The sequence below is a fragment of the Lygodium microphyllum genome, chromosome 7, assembly GCF_053477565.2.
Source record: "Lygodium microphyllum isolate KBCC chromosome 7, Lygodium_microphyllum_v1.1.10, whole genome shotgun sequence".
Taxonomy (NCBI): domain Eukaryota; kingdom Viridiplantae; phylum Streptophyta; class Polypodiopsida; order Schizaeales; family Lygodiaceae; genus Lygodium; species Lygodium microphyllum.
In genome coordinates, this window is record NC_141141.1 from 42,412,422 (window position 1) to 42,433,283 (window position 20,862).

General features: G+C 39.0%; 1 protein-coding gene across 1 annotated transcript; it reads left to right on the forward strand.

Moving 5' to 3' along the window:
- The first annotated feature begins 18,700 nt into the window (after positions 1 to 18,700).
- LOC148033389 (uncharacterized) lies at positions 18,701 to 19,637 on the forward strand. The gene has a single exon (XM_087682280.1). The coding sequence runs from the start codon at positions 18,728 to 18,730 to the stop codon at positions 19,508 to 19,510; it is 783 nt and encodes a 260-aa protein (XP_087538406.1). The 5' UTR covers positions 18,701 to 18,727; the 3' UTR covers positions 19,511 to 19,637.
- The last annotated feature ends 1,225 nt before the right edge of the window (positions 19,638 to 20,862 follow it).

The window sequence follows — 20,862 nt, forward strand, 5'->3', positions numbered from 1 at the left end:
CCAAGGCTCTTCTTTTAAGTTTATGTTTAATGGTTTTTTTTTTTAATGTCAAAAGAGTATATACATTGATTCTCTTTCCCAAAAGGTCCCACCCCAAAGAGATACAAGGCATCGGACGCAGGGCACCCGTCAAGGAAATCCCTACAGCCTACCAGGACCTCAGAGGCGATGGTTATCTTCTTTTGGTTGTTTTTTTTTTTCAAACCCTGCAGTCTCAGGGTGTTTTTTTTTTCTCTTTTCTTTTCTTTCTTTCTTTAAAAGAATAAATATATAGACTCTTTCGAACTTTTAATATTTGGATTGGATTTTAAGGATTGTTTTGTTGTTTTTTTTTTTAAAGGATCAACTAAGAGCTAAGAATACATCACTTAATTGAACGGTCAAACATTTCAGCTCAACAACTTTACTCAAGGAATCTAATCTAACGCATAATACTAGTCACTTTGCCTAGGCAAATGATAAGCAAAGAATACTCACCAGCTCAGCATCTTTCTTCCACGCTACTCCTAGTCAAATTTCGTGGAGAGAACCTTGTTATTCAGCTATCCCACATATCGCTAGAAAAGCGACCAAAAGATAGGGGGAAAACTCTATAGGATTCCTAATCGGACACCCATACAATGAAATTCACTATGTTATGCACACATGTCACCCCCCCTTTTAATCACTCCCTAATGCTAAGCCCCATCCCTTGTGAGTGGACTTCATATACAATTGTATGTATATATATCATTCATATTTGTTTAAAATATTTATTTATAATTCCTCTGTAATTTACTTAAGTGTTTTTTATTTTTTTTTTTCCTCTTCTTCGATATCTCTAATTCCATTCCATCAATTTTTTATTCATGTATTTTTCAAAATGAATATGAAATAAAAAGTTTAGGTATGAAACAACCTTGTATGTTCGTGGATATTGCAACTCCAAGAATCAATCAGAAACATACAACAGTGTAACGCAAAATCATAGTCAAATCTGCACATGAAACATACACTAGTCAGTACAATGTTAAAGGGTTAGATAAATAATAAAACTTTTCCCTGTACCAAAGAATTATCAAATACTCATGTCACAATCTCGATCAACTAGACTGTCGTAACGCTCCCACTGCTTGGTTGTTTAAGAAGCAGTATATTTATCCACTTAATAACCATTCTTGCATATAGAACTGTCCATCTCACCAGCTTAAATATCCCAAACTCCAGCACTGAAAGGAATATCCTAACCGTGCGTGCAACTAACTACCTAACTACGTGGAAAATAAAACTAAAGTGCATGAAAACCTACAGGATATCAATAACTCAAAGCATTGTTTGTTTTTTTTTTTTAACGATATATATATATTTGTTTGTTTGTTTGGGTTTTTTCTTTCAAAATGTAGAATAAAAGAAAAAACATAAAAGACTAAGAAAACAAAATATCTAGACTAAAATCTTCAAAGTCTCGGAGATCTTCTAGTGAAAACAATAATCCTAATCCGAAATCATCAACTCTATCTAAGTCAAACCTATTAACTAAACTATCATCTATAGGATGCTCAAGAATAGCCTCTAGCGTAGACATATCAGAAGTCACAGATCCGCTATCAGGTGCATCGCTAAGAACCTCCATCACATCATGGAGCGAAGCCGAAGCTGCATCATCATAGTAGGGCATAGGGGCCACTGGTAAAGCATCTAAGGAATGCCCCTCGGTCGCATCCATGTACCAACAAATATAATCCCAGCATGGGCAGGGAACACTAGTCTGTAAATCATGGTAAGATGGAGTAAGACGGTAGACAGTGGAACGATATCTCGCAAATTCTGCTTGCTCTCGGCCTACCCTAGACTGACCAGCGCCGCGCTCAGGAGAAAAAACACTATTATAATCATGACGCTGGTAGGTATAACCAATCATTTCCTGCATGGCAGTGGTACCATAGCGTCGAAAGTATGTGCGACACTGCCAACACAAGAGCTAAGCACGCACAAATAAATGCCGCTGACAAGACCTACAACCAAAAGGTGGATGATACTGTAAACAAAAAATAATCACAAAGGAAGAACCACAACAGGCCTCCCCTCTCGGTGCATATAAAAACCTGTCATGCGTCTGAAAACGCGGAATATCGTAAGGTCCAGCATGAACAGGATCAGTACTATCGGCATCAATACGAGGGTAAAGCGCATCCATCCACAAAAAAGCCATACCTGCATCCCATTTAAAAACCCCCCAAGAAAGAAAAGACATCCAAGGGTGGATTAGACAAAATATTATTTTAACTACTAACCTAACTATACCTAGCTAACCTAAGTCACAAAATGTTTGAGGCGTAGGCCATTAACCCTAAATATCTCATTTTCAGCATTAATATCCTGCACATCAAGAGAACCATTATCATAAACATTAATCACCTTAAAAGGTCCCAACCAACGAATTTTAAGCTTCCCAGGAAATTTATAGTAATGACTGTCATAAAGTAAAACTAAATCCCCTTCTTTAAACTCCCGTACTTTAATATTCTGGTCGTGCCATGCTTTACGACATTTTTGCATTGCTTCTAGACTTTGTAGAGCTAATAATCTTTCCTCATCCAACTTTACCAATTGTAAAATTTGTTGTTTCAAAGATTCAACCTCACCTAGTCGTAATGATAGAGCTACTCGTAAAGTGGGCAACTCTTGCTCAATAGGGAATATAGCATTAGTGCCACAAACTAAATTGAAAGGTGTATTTTGCACTGTCACCTTATAAGTAGTTCTATAGGCCCATAACGCTTCATATAAACGTTCATCCCAATCTCGCCTGTGGGAAGCAACCGTTTTAGTTAAAATCCCACATATAATGCGATTGGTTACTTCAACCTGACCGTTAGCTCTGGGATAATAAGGTGTTGATTTGCGATGTTTAATTTTATAGATTTCCATTAACTCGCTAATAAGACCATTCAAGAAATGGGAACCTCGGTCACTTACTAATTCCAGTGGGCAACCAAAACGCGTAATAATATTCTCATACATAAACTTAGCCACATCAATGGCTTTATCCGTTTTAAGCGCTTTCGCTTCCACCCACTTTGTAATATAGTCAGTACAGACTAAGATATAACGATTCGATCGATATCTAGTAGGCGGATCGATTGGGCCTACAAAATCAATTCCCCATTTCTCAAAAGGTGCTAATGCTAATATAGGTGTCAAAGGCGTAGCAAAACTCTTAGAAGGACGACCAGTCCTTTGACATACATCGCATTTGCGACAATAATAATAAGTATCTTTAAATAGAGTAGGCCACCAATAACCAGCTAATAGAACTTTTCTTGCAGTCAATTCACCGGCAAAATGGCCACCACACGGCTCATCATGCAATGCCTTAAGAACCACTGGTACTTCATCTTCCCTTACACAACGTCGATAGATACCTTCGCGTGGAAAAAATTTATAAAGGTAACCCCCTAATAATCCATAGGAGCGTGATTGCATTAATATCTGACGTTTCCTACGCTTGTCAGCGCCAGGTGGATATCGAGCAGTACTAAGAAAATTCGCAATATCAGCATACCATGGAACTTGTGTCTCCACAGTAAAAAGTGATGCATCCGGCAAATCATCTTCCACACCTTCCTCCTTGTCTGATGTTAATAATCGTGATAGATGATCTGCTAGCACATGAGCTCTACCAGGACGAGTAACTATTTGAAAATCAAACTCTTGGAATAACAACATCCAACGAATCACACGTCCTGAAAGTTCTGCTTTATTAAGCAAATACTTTAACGCCTCATGATCAACATATATAGTAAACTTATTCCCTAATAAATAATGACGAAATTTCTCCACCGCAAATACCATTGATAGGCATTCTTTCTCAGTGGTGATATAATTCCTTTCTGCATCACTTAAATTTCGACTCGCATAATAAATTGGATGATCCACCTTATTATCATCTGCTTGACACAAAACAGCTCCTACAGCATACATAGATGCATCAGCATGAATATGGAATTCTTTTGTCCAATCTGGGGGTACGAGTACTAGTCCTTCAATTAACTTATGTTTAAGAAATGCAAATGCTTTCTGGCAAACACCATCCCAAATAAAAGGAGTATCCTTTCGTAGTAGATTTGTCAAAGGTGATGCCACCTTTGCAAAATCGGAAATAAATCTCCGATAATAATTTAGATGTCCTAAAAATCCATGCAATTGCTTAAGATTTGTTGGAGGTGGAAGTGCAGAAATCTTAATAATTTTAGCTGGATCCATTGCAATACCTTCTTTAGAAACGATATGCCCCAATAAGGTTCCTTTTGGTACTCCAAAAACACATTTATCAGGATTCAAGGATATACCTACTTCATCACTACGTTCAAATACTTGCGTTAGTAACTCAGGCATTTCTTTTGCCGTACCATAGACACAAAAGTCATCTAAGAAAACTTCCATCCATTGACGTAGAAAATCTTGATAAGCTGCAATCATAACTCTCTGAAATGTTGCGGGTGCATTGCACAAACCAAAAGGCATTACTCTATAAGCAAATGTACCCCATTCAGTAGTAAATGTAGTTTTGGATTGATCTTCAGGATGAATTAGTACTTGGTTATAACCGCTAAATCCATCCATGAAAGAATACAGCTCATGACCAGCAACCTTATCAAGTACCTGATCAGTAAATGGCAAAGGAAAATGATCTTTACGTGTTTTGCTATTCAGCTTTCTATAATCGACACAAATGCGGATCTTCTTACTATTCTTCTTAGGTACTACCACAATAGGAGATACCCATTCACTGTATGCAACAGGATAAATAAATCCAGCATCTAAAAGCTTAGTAATTTCAGCTTTCACTAACTCTGCATACACAGGGTTTGTTCGTCGTTGACGTTGACATACAGGTTTTGTGCCTGGTTCTAGATCAATAAAATGCTGACATAATTCAGCTTTGATACCCTTAAGGTCCCTATATGACCAAGCAAAAGCGTCAACATGCAATCGTAAGACTTCTTCGAATCTTTCACGATGTGGCGATTCCAATTGGTCTCCTAAATTTAAATATTTTCCTTCTGCCATTTTAAGCTTAACTACTTCAACTTCAGGCTCTTCAATAAATAGAGAGTCTATTCTTCGTGGCTTAATTGTGGGCACATCTTCGGATATCTGCATCAATACGTTTCCAAGCGGGTTATTCTTAGTACTTGATTCCAATGCTTCTTCTCCCACATTCACAGAATTTACTAAGGATAAAGCCCTATAAGGAATAATAGCCAGGTTATCTTGCGTAGCACCATCAACTTCTACTCCATAGACATTTACTAACTCAGGAAAGGATTTTTCAGTATATCTCTTCCCATATTTATCTAAATCGCCATTATTGACATTTACATTTTTTCCAGATTTCATGGTAAATGAGGTTCTTACAGAGTCAATTACGCTAGGTATCTGCTCTGAAGTACATGGATATTGAACATGTAACCTACGGCGATATCGACGTAAAATGTCGTTATTCTTTTCTAGACATTCCTGATCATCTAAACTCCAAAACCATTGATTATCTTTAAGCTTGAGAATTAATGAATGTAGATTCTCATCCTCCTCGCCCTGAATTTGACAGCCCAAATAATGTATAACTTGTTTCAGTTCCACAAAATTCCTAGGTGCTGCAGGTTCAAACCATCTAAGTTGTGGCTCTTGCCCATCCCCATAAATAGTAAAATCCATTACTCTTTCTTTTGGATGAGGCAACACCACCACTTGCATATTGTGCAATTTAACCTTAGTAGGTTCAGATTGGACTCGTTGATAACCAATTATGGGTCCCCTAGAACAGCGATAAATCTTCTGTGCAATACCGGTCGAACGCCTAAAAGAATGACACAACCAGGGAACATTTGTAGGGTTTTTCTCTTGAGTCTCTGGTTCAAAAGTATTCTTAGATTTATGTTTTTCCAAAAACCTATCAGTGTTTTCATGTTCTTCCCAATAATTTGTATCCATAGATAACGTTTGGTCCATCTGTAACTCACCCCTACTAGATTTAGATTTCTCTTCTAAATAAAATTCTAAAAACGAGATTTCATCTAGATATCGCCTTTCTCTAAACTGAAACTCTGCCTTTTCCTTTTGCAACTCAGTAATCTTCTTCATTGCTTCATTTACAGCAGTCAACGTTGCCTCACGCTCTACTTCCAATGTCTCTTCCAATTCTCTAATAATCCTAGCGTAATTGCCATGATGTTCACGAGAAGTCTGCGAAAACCTGTTAAAAGCCGAAGCTGAATCATCCTCATCCTCACGAGATAGTGGTCTTTGTAAGGGTTTGCATCTATGCCTACTTCTCCTTTCTCTTTCCTTTGCTTCTAGCTGGTAGTAATAAATCCGTTTAGCTCTATCTGGCAATTGTCCAAATCCAAAGGGTAAAGCATTTTCCCCATAAGGAAGAGCTTCTAAAATCCTACTCTCCAGCATACTATTATGATTATCAGTAACATCATCTTCTCCCATACCTTCTGAAGAGGTTATTGAAATATCAGCCAAATCAGATATCATTAACTCAGGCATTTCTTCCTCCTCTAATTCATCCATAGAAATCACTTCCGACCTGTTGTAAGCAGAAAATACATCTTCTTGATCTTTTCCTTCTTGATCCGTAGATAATTGAAAACATGTTTCAAGCGAATCATCAAGATATTCTGCTTCTTCTGCTGAAAGCATTAAGCAGTCGAGAGTTGTATCTTCGGATGTAGATAACCACTGAGTAATATCGCTATCCGAATCATTGTCAGATGAAAACGCTACAGCATACTCACCAATACCCATCTGTTCTACCTTGTGAGGCTGATGTACTATATTGACCTCTACTTTCTCTGCTCCTGCTGGGTGTGGTGTCTTAAATAACCAAGCATAAGGCCCTTCATGATCAGTCCTCTCCATTTCTGAATCATAAAACTCACTGTTGGATTTCTCATCCATTTCACTAACTGCCTCATCTCCTGAATCTTTCAAAAATCCTTTTGACATAACTTGTATCTTAACCCTATCATTTCGAGGACCAATCACAATTGAACCTTTATACCAGTCCTGAATGCATCTTGCTTGGTATAACCAAGGTCTTCCCAACAGAACAGAATATGATGAAATATTTGTTTGCGAACGAACGATCAAATAGTTCACATGAAATTCTAATCTGGCTACTACAGATTTCACATTTCGCAGTAACCCCAAAGGAGTTACTTTCCTTTGATCAGCCACACGTAAAACAATATGAGTAGGTTCTAGATCCTTCAACCCTAATTCTTGCATAGCTTGTTCTGTCATCAAATTAACTGCTGAACCACCATCTAACTGCACTTCATGTAGCAAGTGGCCATTAATAGTAGTATCGATAACTGGAGCTCCTGGGTCCACAAATAAATCTACTATTTTTACATCCTTAGTTGTTTTTCCTTTGGAAGAATTTTCACGGATTTTAGAAGCGTTTATTTCAATCCTCTTCCTTCGACGCCGAACTAATTTATGGTAAAGTTGTTTTCTACAAACAGGCGCTATTTCTAGCAATTGCCGAAGGTTAATAGTCAATGATATTTCTTCTAATGCAGCCCAAAGATCATAGGTCTTATTTACGGATTCTACATAATCTTTACTCCTTTCCTTAGGAGGAACCAATCTTTCGGGAAAAGGAGCTACTCCCACTTGAATCTTAGGATTTACTAAAGGCATAGGTAATAATGGATGGTCAGAGGAATGCTGCGGAGAATCCGATTCAGGTAGTTCTATATTAGGATCTATGTCCTTAGACTTATCCTTCACTGCTCCGTTTAATTGTGAACTCTCTTCCTCTAAACCTTGCTCATTCTGTTGTTGCTTTTGTGCCCGAGTAATAACACCAATCATAGGGTCAGCCCTAAAGGTCACCTTACGAGGTATAAATTTTGATTTAACTCCAATATCTTTCCTTATTGTTTCTACTTCAACTAAATTTGCAGCAAACGTTGAAGGTTCGTTAGAGGTTTGTTTCCCTTTGTCAGTCATTTTATTATCCTCTCGCTTAGGACAATTCTCTTCATAGTGTCCTTCACCACTGCACCTCCTGCAAAGAGGAGTATAGTCTTGATTTTTACGCGCATTTGGACAATATGTGGCTATGTGACCTTCTTGTTGGCATCGATAACAGATTATGGGTCCCCTAGGTCTTTGTTGACCACCTTGTCCCATTGGATTACGAAAATTTCCATTATTTCTTCTAAAAGGAGAATTTCTCCCTCGATTACCATCACTGTTGTAATTGTTTCGAGGCACTGAGGGTCTACCCTGGGTGGGCAATCCTCGTGGCCTAAAAGGTTGATTGGGTGGTCCAATCTCATAAGTCCTATTATTACGATCCATGTAATTGTAATTCATTTGCATTGAACGAGCTTGTTGTTGCTCTTGACCTAATTTATGCCAACAATTTGTATCTAAATGACCAGTCTTATGACAAAAAGAGCAAAACGGTGGATGATCGGGCATTAACCTTGAAGGCGTCGAACACTCTGTAGCCACATGGCCGTAACCATGACACTTACCACACCAGATATTAGATCGAGGTGGGTTTGAAGTCGAATTCCCCGACGATTGTTGAGCACTAGATCCTTGTGTCGTTATCGAATAAATTTCTTTCAAAGGCGCTTGTACTGCAGTCATAATTTCCTCCTTTAATTTTCCTAGAGATTTCGCAATAATATCTGCTACTTTTGCTTCATCCAGAGGAGATTGAGATTGCGGCATAGAAGGCATTCCTGTCTGCATCATATAAGCTGGAATTGAAGTGTACGGATTTAGAGGTACACTCGACATGTTTGAGCTTGCGGTTACCGAGGGATTTAAAGGAACGGTCACATAAGACACGTTCTTAGGTACCCCACCTGAAGTGCTTGGGTATTCTGTCCGAGATTCTTTGAATAGATCTCTCCGTCGTTGTTGACTAAGCTGCACTTCTTCCCACCATCTAGCATGTGTTTTAGCATCTGCCAACGTAGCTTGTCGTTGTAAACTAACATGCTGATGAACTTCAGGATTAAGTCCATCAATAAACTTACGTTTTTGCGTGAGATCGTCAGGAGCATGATTCATCTTACGAATGATCGTCTCCATGCGCTCAATATAATGTTCAACACTTTCAGTTGCTCCTTGGGACAGATAATCCAATTGAAGAGCCAATCTATCTTGAAAACCTTGTCGTCTAAATTTTTCTAGAAAAGCTCTTGATAAGGCATCATAGGTCCCTTTATGTTGAGCATCTAAATTCCCATACCATTTTGCTGCTTCATCTTTTAATGTTGCAGGGAAGATATGAAGCTTTTGGTCGTCATCTATTATCTCATTGGCGACGCAAGTCACCTCAAATCTTTGCGAATGGGCATCGGGATCTTCGTCCCATAATCCCCCGAATTGCGTGAAATCAGCTAATCTAACTGGGTTGCGAGCCATTGTTTCTCTAAATAGTAGCCCTAACCCTAAATCGTTGATAGTATCAAACCACGGAGGTTCCTGAGGTTCCTTAAATAATTGACACAATCCGAAATTTAACTCTAAATCCCAGTCAAAAAGTAGTTCAATACTCCCGATCGTAGCATTAGCTTCACTCTCCCTATTCTCACTATTTTGCCTACCTCTTTCCCCAGTGACACTGCTAGTACTGGAGATAACTTGATCCCATTGATATGAAGCTGCTTCACTTTCCTTTGATCGTGTTCTATCAGTTGATAAGCTAGGTTGAAGAGGTTCTACCGTTGAGTTAGACACAGCGTCTACTCCCAAATTCAGCAATGCGTTGACCCTCTCTAGCCTTTCTAATAGCCAAGCCTCTTGTCGCACTGCTCGTTCTCTAACTCGCTGATCCCTAGCTTCGTTTTGCTGCTTCCGTCTCTCTTCTGAATTCATCCACGAGTACAAAACTAGCTTTTACTGTCATACTCCAAAATTACGCTCGTTCTATTTGAAGCTATAAAATTAGGTTGTCGCTTGTATGCGCACTTAGAAGGTTCAAAATAGTCGGCAGCTCTGGGTCTATCTCCCCAAAAGGTAACTTTTCTTCTTGCTCGGGGATTAAACCTAGAATTTCAGCAACCTCTCTAACGTCTTTCGTGTCGAAAGAAATTCATAAACCTCTGGATACACGTATCCAAGGCAACACATCATCCCACACTACTCTTCTAAATGTCCGATAAGCTGTGCGGTGATACCAATCAAAGTGGTACGATACACTGATTGTATTTATTTCTACCGCGTCTATTAACCCAAAGTGTGTCGCTAGTAGAACTATGGTTTGCGCACAGTCGTTAAAGCCCCAGCTCCAAGAGGATAATTGTTCAACGTCCACAGTTAATTGTGGCCCGAAATATGTGCCTCCCTCTACTAACTCCGTATCTCTCGCCCAGTCTAGCACTTTTCTTTGACACTCCTGGGGCAAATTAGGAAAATAGTCCCTTAGAAAAGAGACTGCGTATTCACTCATAAATAACACTTAGGATCTAAAATACCCCCGGAAGATTTATCACTCGTTCAAGCGCACTTGGCTCCCGGCAAACGCACCAAAAATGACTGGCCAAAGACCAAGCCACTTTTACCCAGGTTAACAAGCCAACTCCTAAGAGTTGTTGCACTAAACAAGTGATTATTTTCACTAATTATTTTAATTTAACTTAACTTAACCTTCCCTAAAATCTACAACGTTGTTTGTAATAGTCCAACTGCAAAGATTCTAGACTTCAATAAATTATACTGGGCACTAAATTGCTAAACCTAAGATAACTATGGTTTCTCCTCATCTCTCAGAGGCAGCTCCTCATAATGTTCTCCTGCCATGCTAGTGGCGGTTTATCCAGGAAATGTTTTTAATGTTTGACTTTGGAAAGGTTGTTTCAAGGATATAGATCTCTTAGATCTATTTGTATATCTCCGTTTAAAATTCCTTTTTATGTTTTTCTCCTCCTGATTAAAATTAATTCTTTTTATTTGTTTAATTTTTTAAACAAACATTCAAATCAAATTTTCTGACATACCATAAACCCCTAAATTTTAATCTCCCTTGGTAGACATTTCCCACTCCGTATATAAATTTCGTCGTTGCTTTTAATTTTTAAATAATTTTTTCGTTCCACGAAGATCACGTCCTTTCTTTCTCTCTTCTATAACCAGTATCAAGCATGATAAAACAAGTTCTTTTCACACTCTTACATGTCCACATTCATAATTTATTTTAAATTCCCATAGCACCCTTTAATTTATCAATGAGTCCTAGTAGCCCTCCACTCCATATATTTAAGAAATTGGTTGTAAAATGAATAACATATAAAAATGTAATATAGATGCTGAGGCTTTTCCTCATGCCATCCAATCATTAAATTGTTTTGATTTTATTTTGGTTTTAATTTAAACTAAATTTTATAACTGCAACCTAACATTATAAATCATTATAAAGTGTTGTCAAACTTTTTATTTGTAATTTCCCATGTTTCCTAAATGTCCACACCGTGTATAATTTCTCCTTTCAAAACCAAAACACCATATCTTTATACGAGCATTTCTTAAGTGAAATATTATTAAATCATTATTTCTTTTCTTTAACCCTTACAACAAAAAATGCACTAACCAATCAAAGATTTTGTTTCCAATACTTCACTAAGAATCCATAGTTTATATCAATAAATAACACATTTTACGTAAAGGAAAACTATGCTTTTTTCCCTAAAAATAACTCTTTTCTAATTTTTAAATATAACAAAACATATTTAAAAATCTTGATAGAAATTCAATAAACTCCCTGACTCATAAGCTTTATAGGAAAAATATCAGAACTTATAAATTTTCAATCAGTAATTTTATAAAATTTTATTTATGATAATTTTGAGTCATTTTTTAGTGTTTTCGATTGTTTTTTATTTTTAATAAATAAAAACCAGTTCATATAAATGCAAACAACCATGTAGCATAAGAAAACATATTAAAAGACATATTTTAAAAAATATTAAACTAAAGAAATTATCATGCCATATCATTTACTTTAGATAAACCAGTTAGACACTTACTTGTAAAACCCGCAGGTCGTCGTCACGTCCTTGGAGACCGTGTCCCCTTTTCGTCCAGTCACGTAAAGTCTAGCTTCTAGCCAGTCGTCTCAACCCCGAGCTTATACTATTACTCTCGTTCTCCTTCAACTTCTTGCACTCAACTCATAGCAATACGTTGAGGCCCTAGAGTTGGGTGCTTCAAAGAAATCGTGGCGATGGTTTCGAGAGTAGACCACATGCTTCAATTCCCTTCCTTTGTTCTTCCAGAATGATATTCAAGACAAATCGATGACTTTGCAATTGGTTATAAAGTGGTTTATGTCTTCAGGTCAAGCAAGGTAAGGCACCCTCTTATTGCCTTCCCAAGAGTCACATGAACTTAAAACTAGAAAGCAATGTGACTACCTTTGCATGATTATAATGCTCTTCAAATTCCGCACTCCTTATCTTCCAGCTCTATGGCTCTTGATTCTTTAATAACCAAGCATAGTGTTGGCTTAGTACTACATTGAGACCAACATATGACTCATATTGCATTTCTACGTTTGGAAACTCGAAGGAGTAAGTCTTCACACTAAGAAGTTCTCCCGGTATATCAAGCTCCTTTACCAAGGAGGTGAAATCTGATGACTTCTCGCGATCAAAGCCGGTTTCTATTTGACCGAGAAGCTCCAACTTGATCCCTTGATGCTCAATTTTCTTTCCTGGATGTGGAACAACACGCACCTGTCCCACTAAACTTTCAAGGCTGTGAAAAAGAGGCACCACAACCGTCTGTCCATTCTCCTTCCTCACATTAACAAACACAGCAGAATTAACAAAGGTACTTGCTGCCGAGTGTCAGCATCAGCAAAGTCGATTGTGACCGTACACGGTGGTGCCAATGCTCCTCGAATAAAATTCATAGCCACGGTTGATGATATAGCAACCAATCGGCCTAATCAAAAGCGACAGCTTCCTCCCTCCTCTCTCTCTCTCTCTCTCTCTCTCTCTCTACGTAGCTTTTCTCCATGTAAAAATCAATCGGCGCCTCCTCTCCAAGAATCCCATGCCCCCTTCTTCAACGGTCTTCATCATGCAAGCAGATCAACCTTTTTATGATCTCTGATGGTGGTGTGGTTCACCATTGCATCCGAAACGCAGCAACCCTCCTCCATATTCTCCATCAATCGCCGCCTCCCCATTTCTCCCTCTCCTCCTGCGTTGATAGTCTTCTTCTCTTCCCTTTATCAATCGGCGCCTCCTCTCCAAGAATCCCATGCCCCCTTCTTCAACGGTCTTCATCATGCAAGCAGATCAACCTTTTTATGATCTCTGATGGTGGTGTGGTTCACCATTGCATCCGAAACGCAGCAACCCTCCTCCATATTCTCCATCAATCGCCGCCTCGCCATTTCTCCCTCTCCTCCTGCGTTGATAGTCTTCTTCTCTTCCCTTTATCAATCGGCGCCTTATATCCTTTAAAAAACACGCAACTGCAATTCAGCCCCCCAACTTTCCTCACAGTTTTCTCAGAAATAGAGAGCGACGTCACGAGAATGTAACTGCCCGTCTTGTATGAGTGAGCCCACATAGGGTAATATAGGCACCTTTACACTCTTTGAGAATGTCAATGTGTGAGGTATTGCTACTAGTTGATGACCTCAATGACACAAGGACAACCCTTGCTCGTCTAGTCCAACCAACTTTACCATATGCATGGTAAACAACAAACTTTTGTATTTCCTCGAAGGTTGCCGCAAAAATCATTGACATGATGATGTCCATTAAAGACCATACGATCATCTCTTGCTTCATGCAACGTCGACCAGAAGCCAGAGTGCACTTGTGCACTACCAATTCCCTCTTGCTCAACTCTAATTATTGAGCAAAGACTTGCTATACGTGTCTCAACTAGAGAAATGTGAAAATAAGCCAAGGCAGGAATCTTATCCATTGATGTAAATGCATTGATTTTGTTTCGTTCCTGCAGTTCGATGTTTGATAGATAGCTCTTTAAACCATTTCTTTTGGCTTTCTTGAATCCACCCATAACCATATATCCTCTTCACCTTGGAGTAGTCCCTACTATCAAGCATGTAAAGATTTGGGACACTTCTTCTTTTATCCACCGATCCCAATGGCCTTGTACTTCTAAGTGGTAGTTACCAAATCCATCTATGTGAGTGACGAGTTTATCGCTTGAATTCTTCATCCCCCCTACCACCCTGTACATCATGGTGTTTAATTTCTTTTGGATATACTTGTGACAAAGTGTAATCCATGGTGGTAATGTATATTATTATTTAAATAATAATAAGGATCGTTGAAATATGAAGAGACTACCACATGTGTTGTATAAGAGTGTTAGTTGATGAGGACCACAATACTTAGTAATCAATCGTAGATAGATCATGATCATCAAGTCGTTTCCAAGTAGAAATCTGCCCTACCCCTAACCACTGCATATCTTGGATTGATATTGCAAAATTTCCTTTGGCACCCTTTTGGATGTCACAAGGATAAATTCACATATGACATAGTGTATCCTTATAACCTTTAACACCAAGAGTACATCCTAGGTGGTACATCCGATCTTCCTTTTGCGAGTAAGTCCCTTTGGATCACATCATCCTTGCCAAGAGTCATCCTCTTGAATCTAATATTCAACACCCCCCCAAAGAAATCTCCATAATAATCACCAATGATCTAATGATCACCCCTTGATCATCACTACAGTATTACTATCAAATTTTTATCTAAAACTCCACCTTCCTCTCGTACCAGAACTTCCTTGTACCACATCTCCTAGTTAGACTGCAAGGACACGGCCTCCAAAGACAGCAACAACGAACACCGCATCTGCATTGAATTCATGTAAAAATTTAGTAATAAGGTGTCAATTGTATACAGTTTTGCCAAAAAATTGTTGCAATAAATGGCATGTTTTTAGGTGTTGTCAAATACAAACATCGTTATAGATAAGATGGAGTATTTTGGGAACTTGCAAAGTATTATCACGGTGGATTATCGTAGCTTCTCCATGATCCTATTCGACGTGCAGTGGTTCAAAGTGGTACTTAAAGGAGTTGGGGCAATAGTTCGACGAGGTCCATCTGGATTTTTTGAAATAGATTCCGAAAAAAGATGGATGGATTCGCATAACACGTTTGTATTACTGGCCCATTATGAACATGTGCATGAACTCATGTTTTTTAAAATTTTATTACGACATGGTACATGTCATAAAAGTTAAATCTCTCTTGTATGTGATTTTGAACATGTAATTTTCTATCCAAACCCCCGACAACCTCGATGGTGGTATGTTGTACCTTCAACTCCCTAAAGTGCAAGAGTATATGATCAAAGCAATGTTCCCAACGTAGATGAGGACAGTATGCAAATAGAGGGGTCGATATTACAAGGGGTGGAGGCCACCGAAAGCTTGGAGCATGTAGAGGAGCCAGAACCCGGTAACAATGATGGAAATACAGGAGTCCAAGAATTCTTTGAGAACGAGGTCGACTCATCCTTTTGTGATGACATGTCTATCAACCTTTTAGTGTATGCAGAGCTATGCCAGGAGATTGACATGGAACCATAGGGTATTTGATACTTGGAGCATCCACCTACTCAATTCATTGATGAATTGCTTATAAGGGTATATAAGATATGTATTTCAAGTAAGATCATTTTTTAAAGATTTATATTACCGTGCTTTGCTTGATTTATATTGATTATGCTAACATCATTTTTTTTCTATGTAGGTGACCTTTGTGGATATTTGGATCCGCATGATGAGTGGAGGGATGAGCAACGAGGAGCTGCAGAAGATTTTTATATGTATATCTCTAAATTAAATGGCTTGATTCAGAGATATGGTGGACCAGGAGCTATCTCGGATACCATCAGGCCGTTCTATTAGATCTACTTTGGTGCACTCTGATGCTTCAGTTTACAATAGACGAGGTTGACGCTCCACACTTGGGCCAGTGGATGGAGGGAGTGGTTTTGGGGGATGCTGCAAAGACATGGATGCAATGAGCCCGCGGCCAGCTCGGGATACAAGTACTACTTCTTGCTCTCATGCAAGTTCGAGAGAGCGTGGCTCAGGTGATTGTTGTGGAGGTACCGACGTAGTGTCTCCATCTCGTCATTTTGTTGGAGTTGCGTCACCTATGGGATTTGTCACATCTGTGGGGATGTCTACTCCAGTCACTCCAGCTTTTACTCAGTCGTCCGCAGGTGGTATCCCTATGGGTTCTACTCCGAGAGATACTATCCCTGTAGGTATACCAAATGTACAAGGATCTCTTGGATATGCCCAGGAGCATGGTCGCAAGTGGGAGAGGACACATCTTAGGCATACCCCAGAGGGGTATGGATACCTTGTAGATGATAGGACAAGAGCCATCATCATGAATGATGAGGGGAGGAGAGTGATGGCTCGTATAAGAGAGTTATGCCAACAAGTTTTTTAGCACAATGTCTTAGATCATTGAAAGAACATACTGGAGAGAAGTAAGGACTACATAGTAGCATCCTTGCATGAGGAGTTTCCGATATCCGCCACAGCAGATAGGTTTTCCACAGGCTGGATGATGGAGTGCATGCATGCATACATGTCACACAGACAATCGGACGTACGCAAGGCACTTAAAAGTGAGGCCTTAGAGCCCGAGTGGCTAGATGCAGATGACTGGCACCGACTGAGGGAGGAGGCTACAGATTCTCTAGGATGTTGGTGGATTGATGTGTAGTTGTTTCTTTTTTTGCAGAGTCCGTTCGATGCTCCTTTGCGGCGGAAGGAGGTTTCGGATAACGAGGATCTATAGCTCGCCCTTGGATCCGTGGAGTGCACATCCTCTTCTTTTTTGGTCATGTGATTTATGTAGGCATTTTCTATGCACTATGTTATTATCATCCTTTGTATCTTGCCATGATTGTATTATCTCTTTCATTACGCGATATTGTATTTATTTTATGTATTAGTCTTATGGATTCAAGTACACTTTGCCTTCATTTTGACGAGCATTGTACACTTTACTGTAACTCTTTTGTATGGCCCAAATAAAGCACATAGTGCTAGCTGCCCTGCCACAAATCTTTTTTTCACTGTAACCGTCGCTATTAGCATCGCAAATTTATTACATGCATCGCTATTAGCGTTGCAGTTAGCGTTGCAAATCGTTGCTATATACATCGCTATCGACATTGCATATATGACGCAGATAGCAATGCAAATAGCGATGTATATAGCAATTATTCTATGGCATCGCTAATATAGACGTTTTTTGTGATGACCGGGGTAAATTTTTTTATGAACATTTTCGTCGCTTTGAATGTTAGTATAAGGCATGTATCTTGTAGTGTTAGGAAAACTAACTTCTCCTTGGATTTTCTTTGATTAATGGTTGACAAGAAAATACAAAATAAATTTAGAGTGGCACCAAACCCTAAGTACATAAACCCTAGTCTTTGAAAAGCTTAGGATATGACTTTCTTTCTACTCTTAAATATTACCTTCACTTTTGGAGCCCATCTCCACTTCCCTCTCATTGGTAGGATCCCATGACCCATCATATTCTTTTTAGAATTAGGATATGGCTTTCTTTCTACTCTTGAATATTACCGTCACTTTTGGAGTCCATCTCCAGTTCCCTCTTATTGGTAGGAACCCATGACCCGTCATTTTCTTTGTGGAATTATTAGAGCAACATAATATCAAGCTTTTCACCTCTTTTCACTCTAGACAATTGGAAAATTAGATAATTGGGACCAAGGTGGCATATGATCAAGTCAAGGTTTCATTATGAGACATTTCTTACTTTCTTGGAGCTTTCCTTGTGTCATTTGAACTCTTACTTGAAATTGAAAAATGTCAAGCTAAGAATATATAGCTTGGAGTCAAGTCTTTCTTGCATGCTTGGCTTTATATAATAAGAGTTTCTAATCACCGTATAGGAGAGGGATTGTCCTAGTGAGAGTCTTGACTGTTCAAGTTATTCTCACTTTCAATATGTTTAGATAGTATCCTTGTAGCAGGATTATTGATTCGTTCAATTTATTCTTGCCTTTCCATACACCAAGATAGTACTCTTTTAGCTAAATTTACTAATTTGGAGGAGACATTTGCATCAATTTTTCCATAATGCTAGCAATGTGAGAATAGAAGACTTGGAGATTGGAAGATCACTAGGGAAGCCCTTGACTCATGGAAGAATTACCGATGTGTGGAAAATCTCCAATTTCTTGTTTACATGGAAAATTCTTAAATATTCTCTTTTTTCCAAGGCATTTTTGCATAAGGATATACCAATGCCCTTATCTTCAGCTAACGCAGGTATACCAATGGCAGAGGTCTTAGGGATAGTGCTAGAGGTCATTTAGAGAAAATACTTTAGTCATTAATAGTTATGCTATATGTAGGTGTTGACTAGCCTTGCCCATTGTTAAACATAATAATGCGGCTGCGCTTACGCACACGACACAAGAAACCGCGTGGATGACCTACAGATTGTGGGGTGTGTGTGTGTGAGAGAGAGAGAGACTTGACTGGTCAGTCGGGCCTGCGTACTCGGATGCTTCCTGCTCACGCGGCGTGGGCAGGAATCAGCTGGATGATTTAGCCTACATAAGAGGTATGTATAGGCATGGCTACGTAAATGGAATTGCTGGATGATTTAGCCCGTTTAAGAGGTATAGACATGGCTACGTAAATGGAATGGCGGCAGAGCCAAATGAATATAAGAAAGTCCAGATATCAATATATCATGAGCGACAATGGTATGAGTGGCAGCAATATCAGGGCCAGGGTCGATGAGAGACTGGCGGGTGCATACAAGGGTGTTCGCAAGAGAGCCTGGGGGAGGTGGGTGGCGGAGATAAGGGTGCCGGCCAATGTGGTGTGTGGCGCCCCCGATCACGGGCTCCCGGGGCGGAGGCCGAGGAGGCGGATATGGCTGGGGTCTTACCACACCCCCGAGGCCGCCGCCCGTGCCTTCGACGTCGCCGCTCTCTGCCTCAGAGGCTCCTCCGCCCGCCTCAACCTCCCTGCATCTCATGAATATTGCAATTTCAACGATATATTCAATATCTTCTTGGCCAGTACTGGCAATATGTTGGATATCATCGCTGATCACGACTGCGCCGCCCACCACGTCAACCACAATGATACTGATAGGAACAGTTATTATAAGAACTATCATACAGACATCGTTGCCGCTCTGCGTCATCATGACGCGTGTGACTATCAGCCGCTCCAATCTTATCATGCTCATGATGTGCTCTCTTCCATCCAATGGTTTGCATCGCGTGAGGGTGCCGCCGTGGACAGGCACATCCTCATGAACAGCTCCTCTTCTTCTTCTTCTTCTGCTACTACCACCACCACCACCATTACTAGTACTAGTACTACTTCTTACGGTCCTGTAAGTCTCGTGTTCGAAGATGAACTAATTGCCTCAGCCTGCACTTCATCGCCGGACATGGCGGACTTGTGATCACTACCACGTACCCACGCACACACACACACACACTCTCTCCCTCTCTCTCTCCAAAAAAAACCCCGTAATGATTGTGAATACTTATGAATAAGTTAATCGAAGATTATTGATCAAATCTAGATAGTTATCTCTAAACTAACAAGCATAGTAAAGTGGACTCTAGCCAATTCTAAGACGAAATATTAAGAGCTTAGAGTTTGGATGATTTTGGCTCTAGTGTAGAATTTTTAGACTACTGTATCCATATCGCAATCCAATATATACAAAATAAATGAAAATGGAAGGATTAATATTAATTATTATGTTTCCAATTGTTATAAAACGAAAAAGAAAGAAATTGAGAATAAGGAAATTTACATTAATGTGGACAAAAGGCAAGAGTGAGAAGAGTGACAACAAACAACTGATTAACTCACTAGCTAATTGTTTGTTGGATTTCCTAATGTACCCTAGATTTGTATTATGGCATATAACATCCCAAAACATGTTTGCAACCATTGGTGATTAAGTGTGTAAAGCTTGAATTGATAAAGTTATTCATGCTTAGACTCATTAAGTATGTGGATCTTCAATAAATAATTTGTGGATCATTTGATCACTATAATAAATCTAAGTTAGTGATGCTTAGACTCATTGACTAAGTCTTCAATAAATTATTTTTGTGTGTAATTATTGCAATAATATAAGTAAAGTGTTGGATCCTTTCACTATGGATATTATCTTTCACTTCATCGTAATGATTAATGAGGACTAATAGCTATTGTGCTAACACATAGTACATTGGCCATTGCACTAGCACAATGATACCAATGCCATGTTTTATATCTCAACTCTTAAGTACAATCAATAAAGGGTGATAGGTTTTTAGAACAATGTTTATATGTGTAAATTTATAACTAAGATATTATTTAATAGATAGATTTGAAGCACAAACAAAACTCTTAAATTGTATATTGATAATACCTCATTCATGGAATATGTTCATGGATAAATGCATCATGCACTTACAGAAAAGAGAGAGGTAGGCTTTGAATAATAAAAATGAGAGACAATATATTTTGATAGCAAATTATAGCTATGTTAGTCCATCAAACACTTATGTAGTACCTATTCGAGGATATATACACATGAAATCACTAAAAAGAGAAAGGAATGATTATTAATATGCATGCCTTCTAGTACGTGTGGGGCTCATTCTCTAGGATGTGCATGTCATGAAGGAGCTTGGAGGATCTCCTTGCTATGATATGCAAGTTGTGCGTGGTGTAGGGAAACTTGCTCCATATTAAGTTTACTTCCTTGTGAATTGCCCTCAACATGTGCGTGTAGTGGCTTGTCCAAGATATATG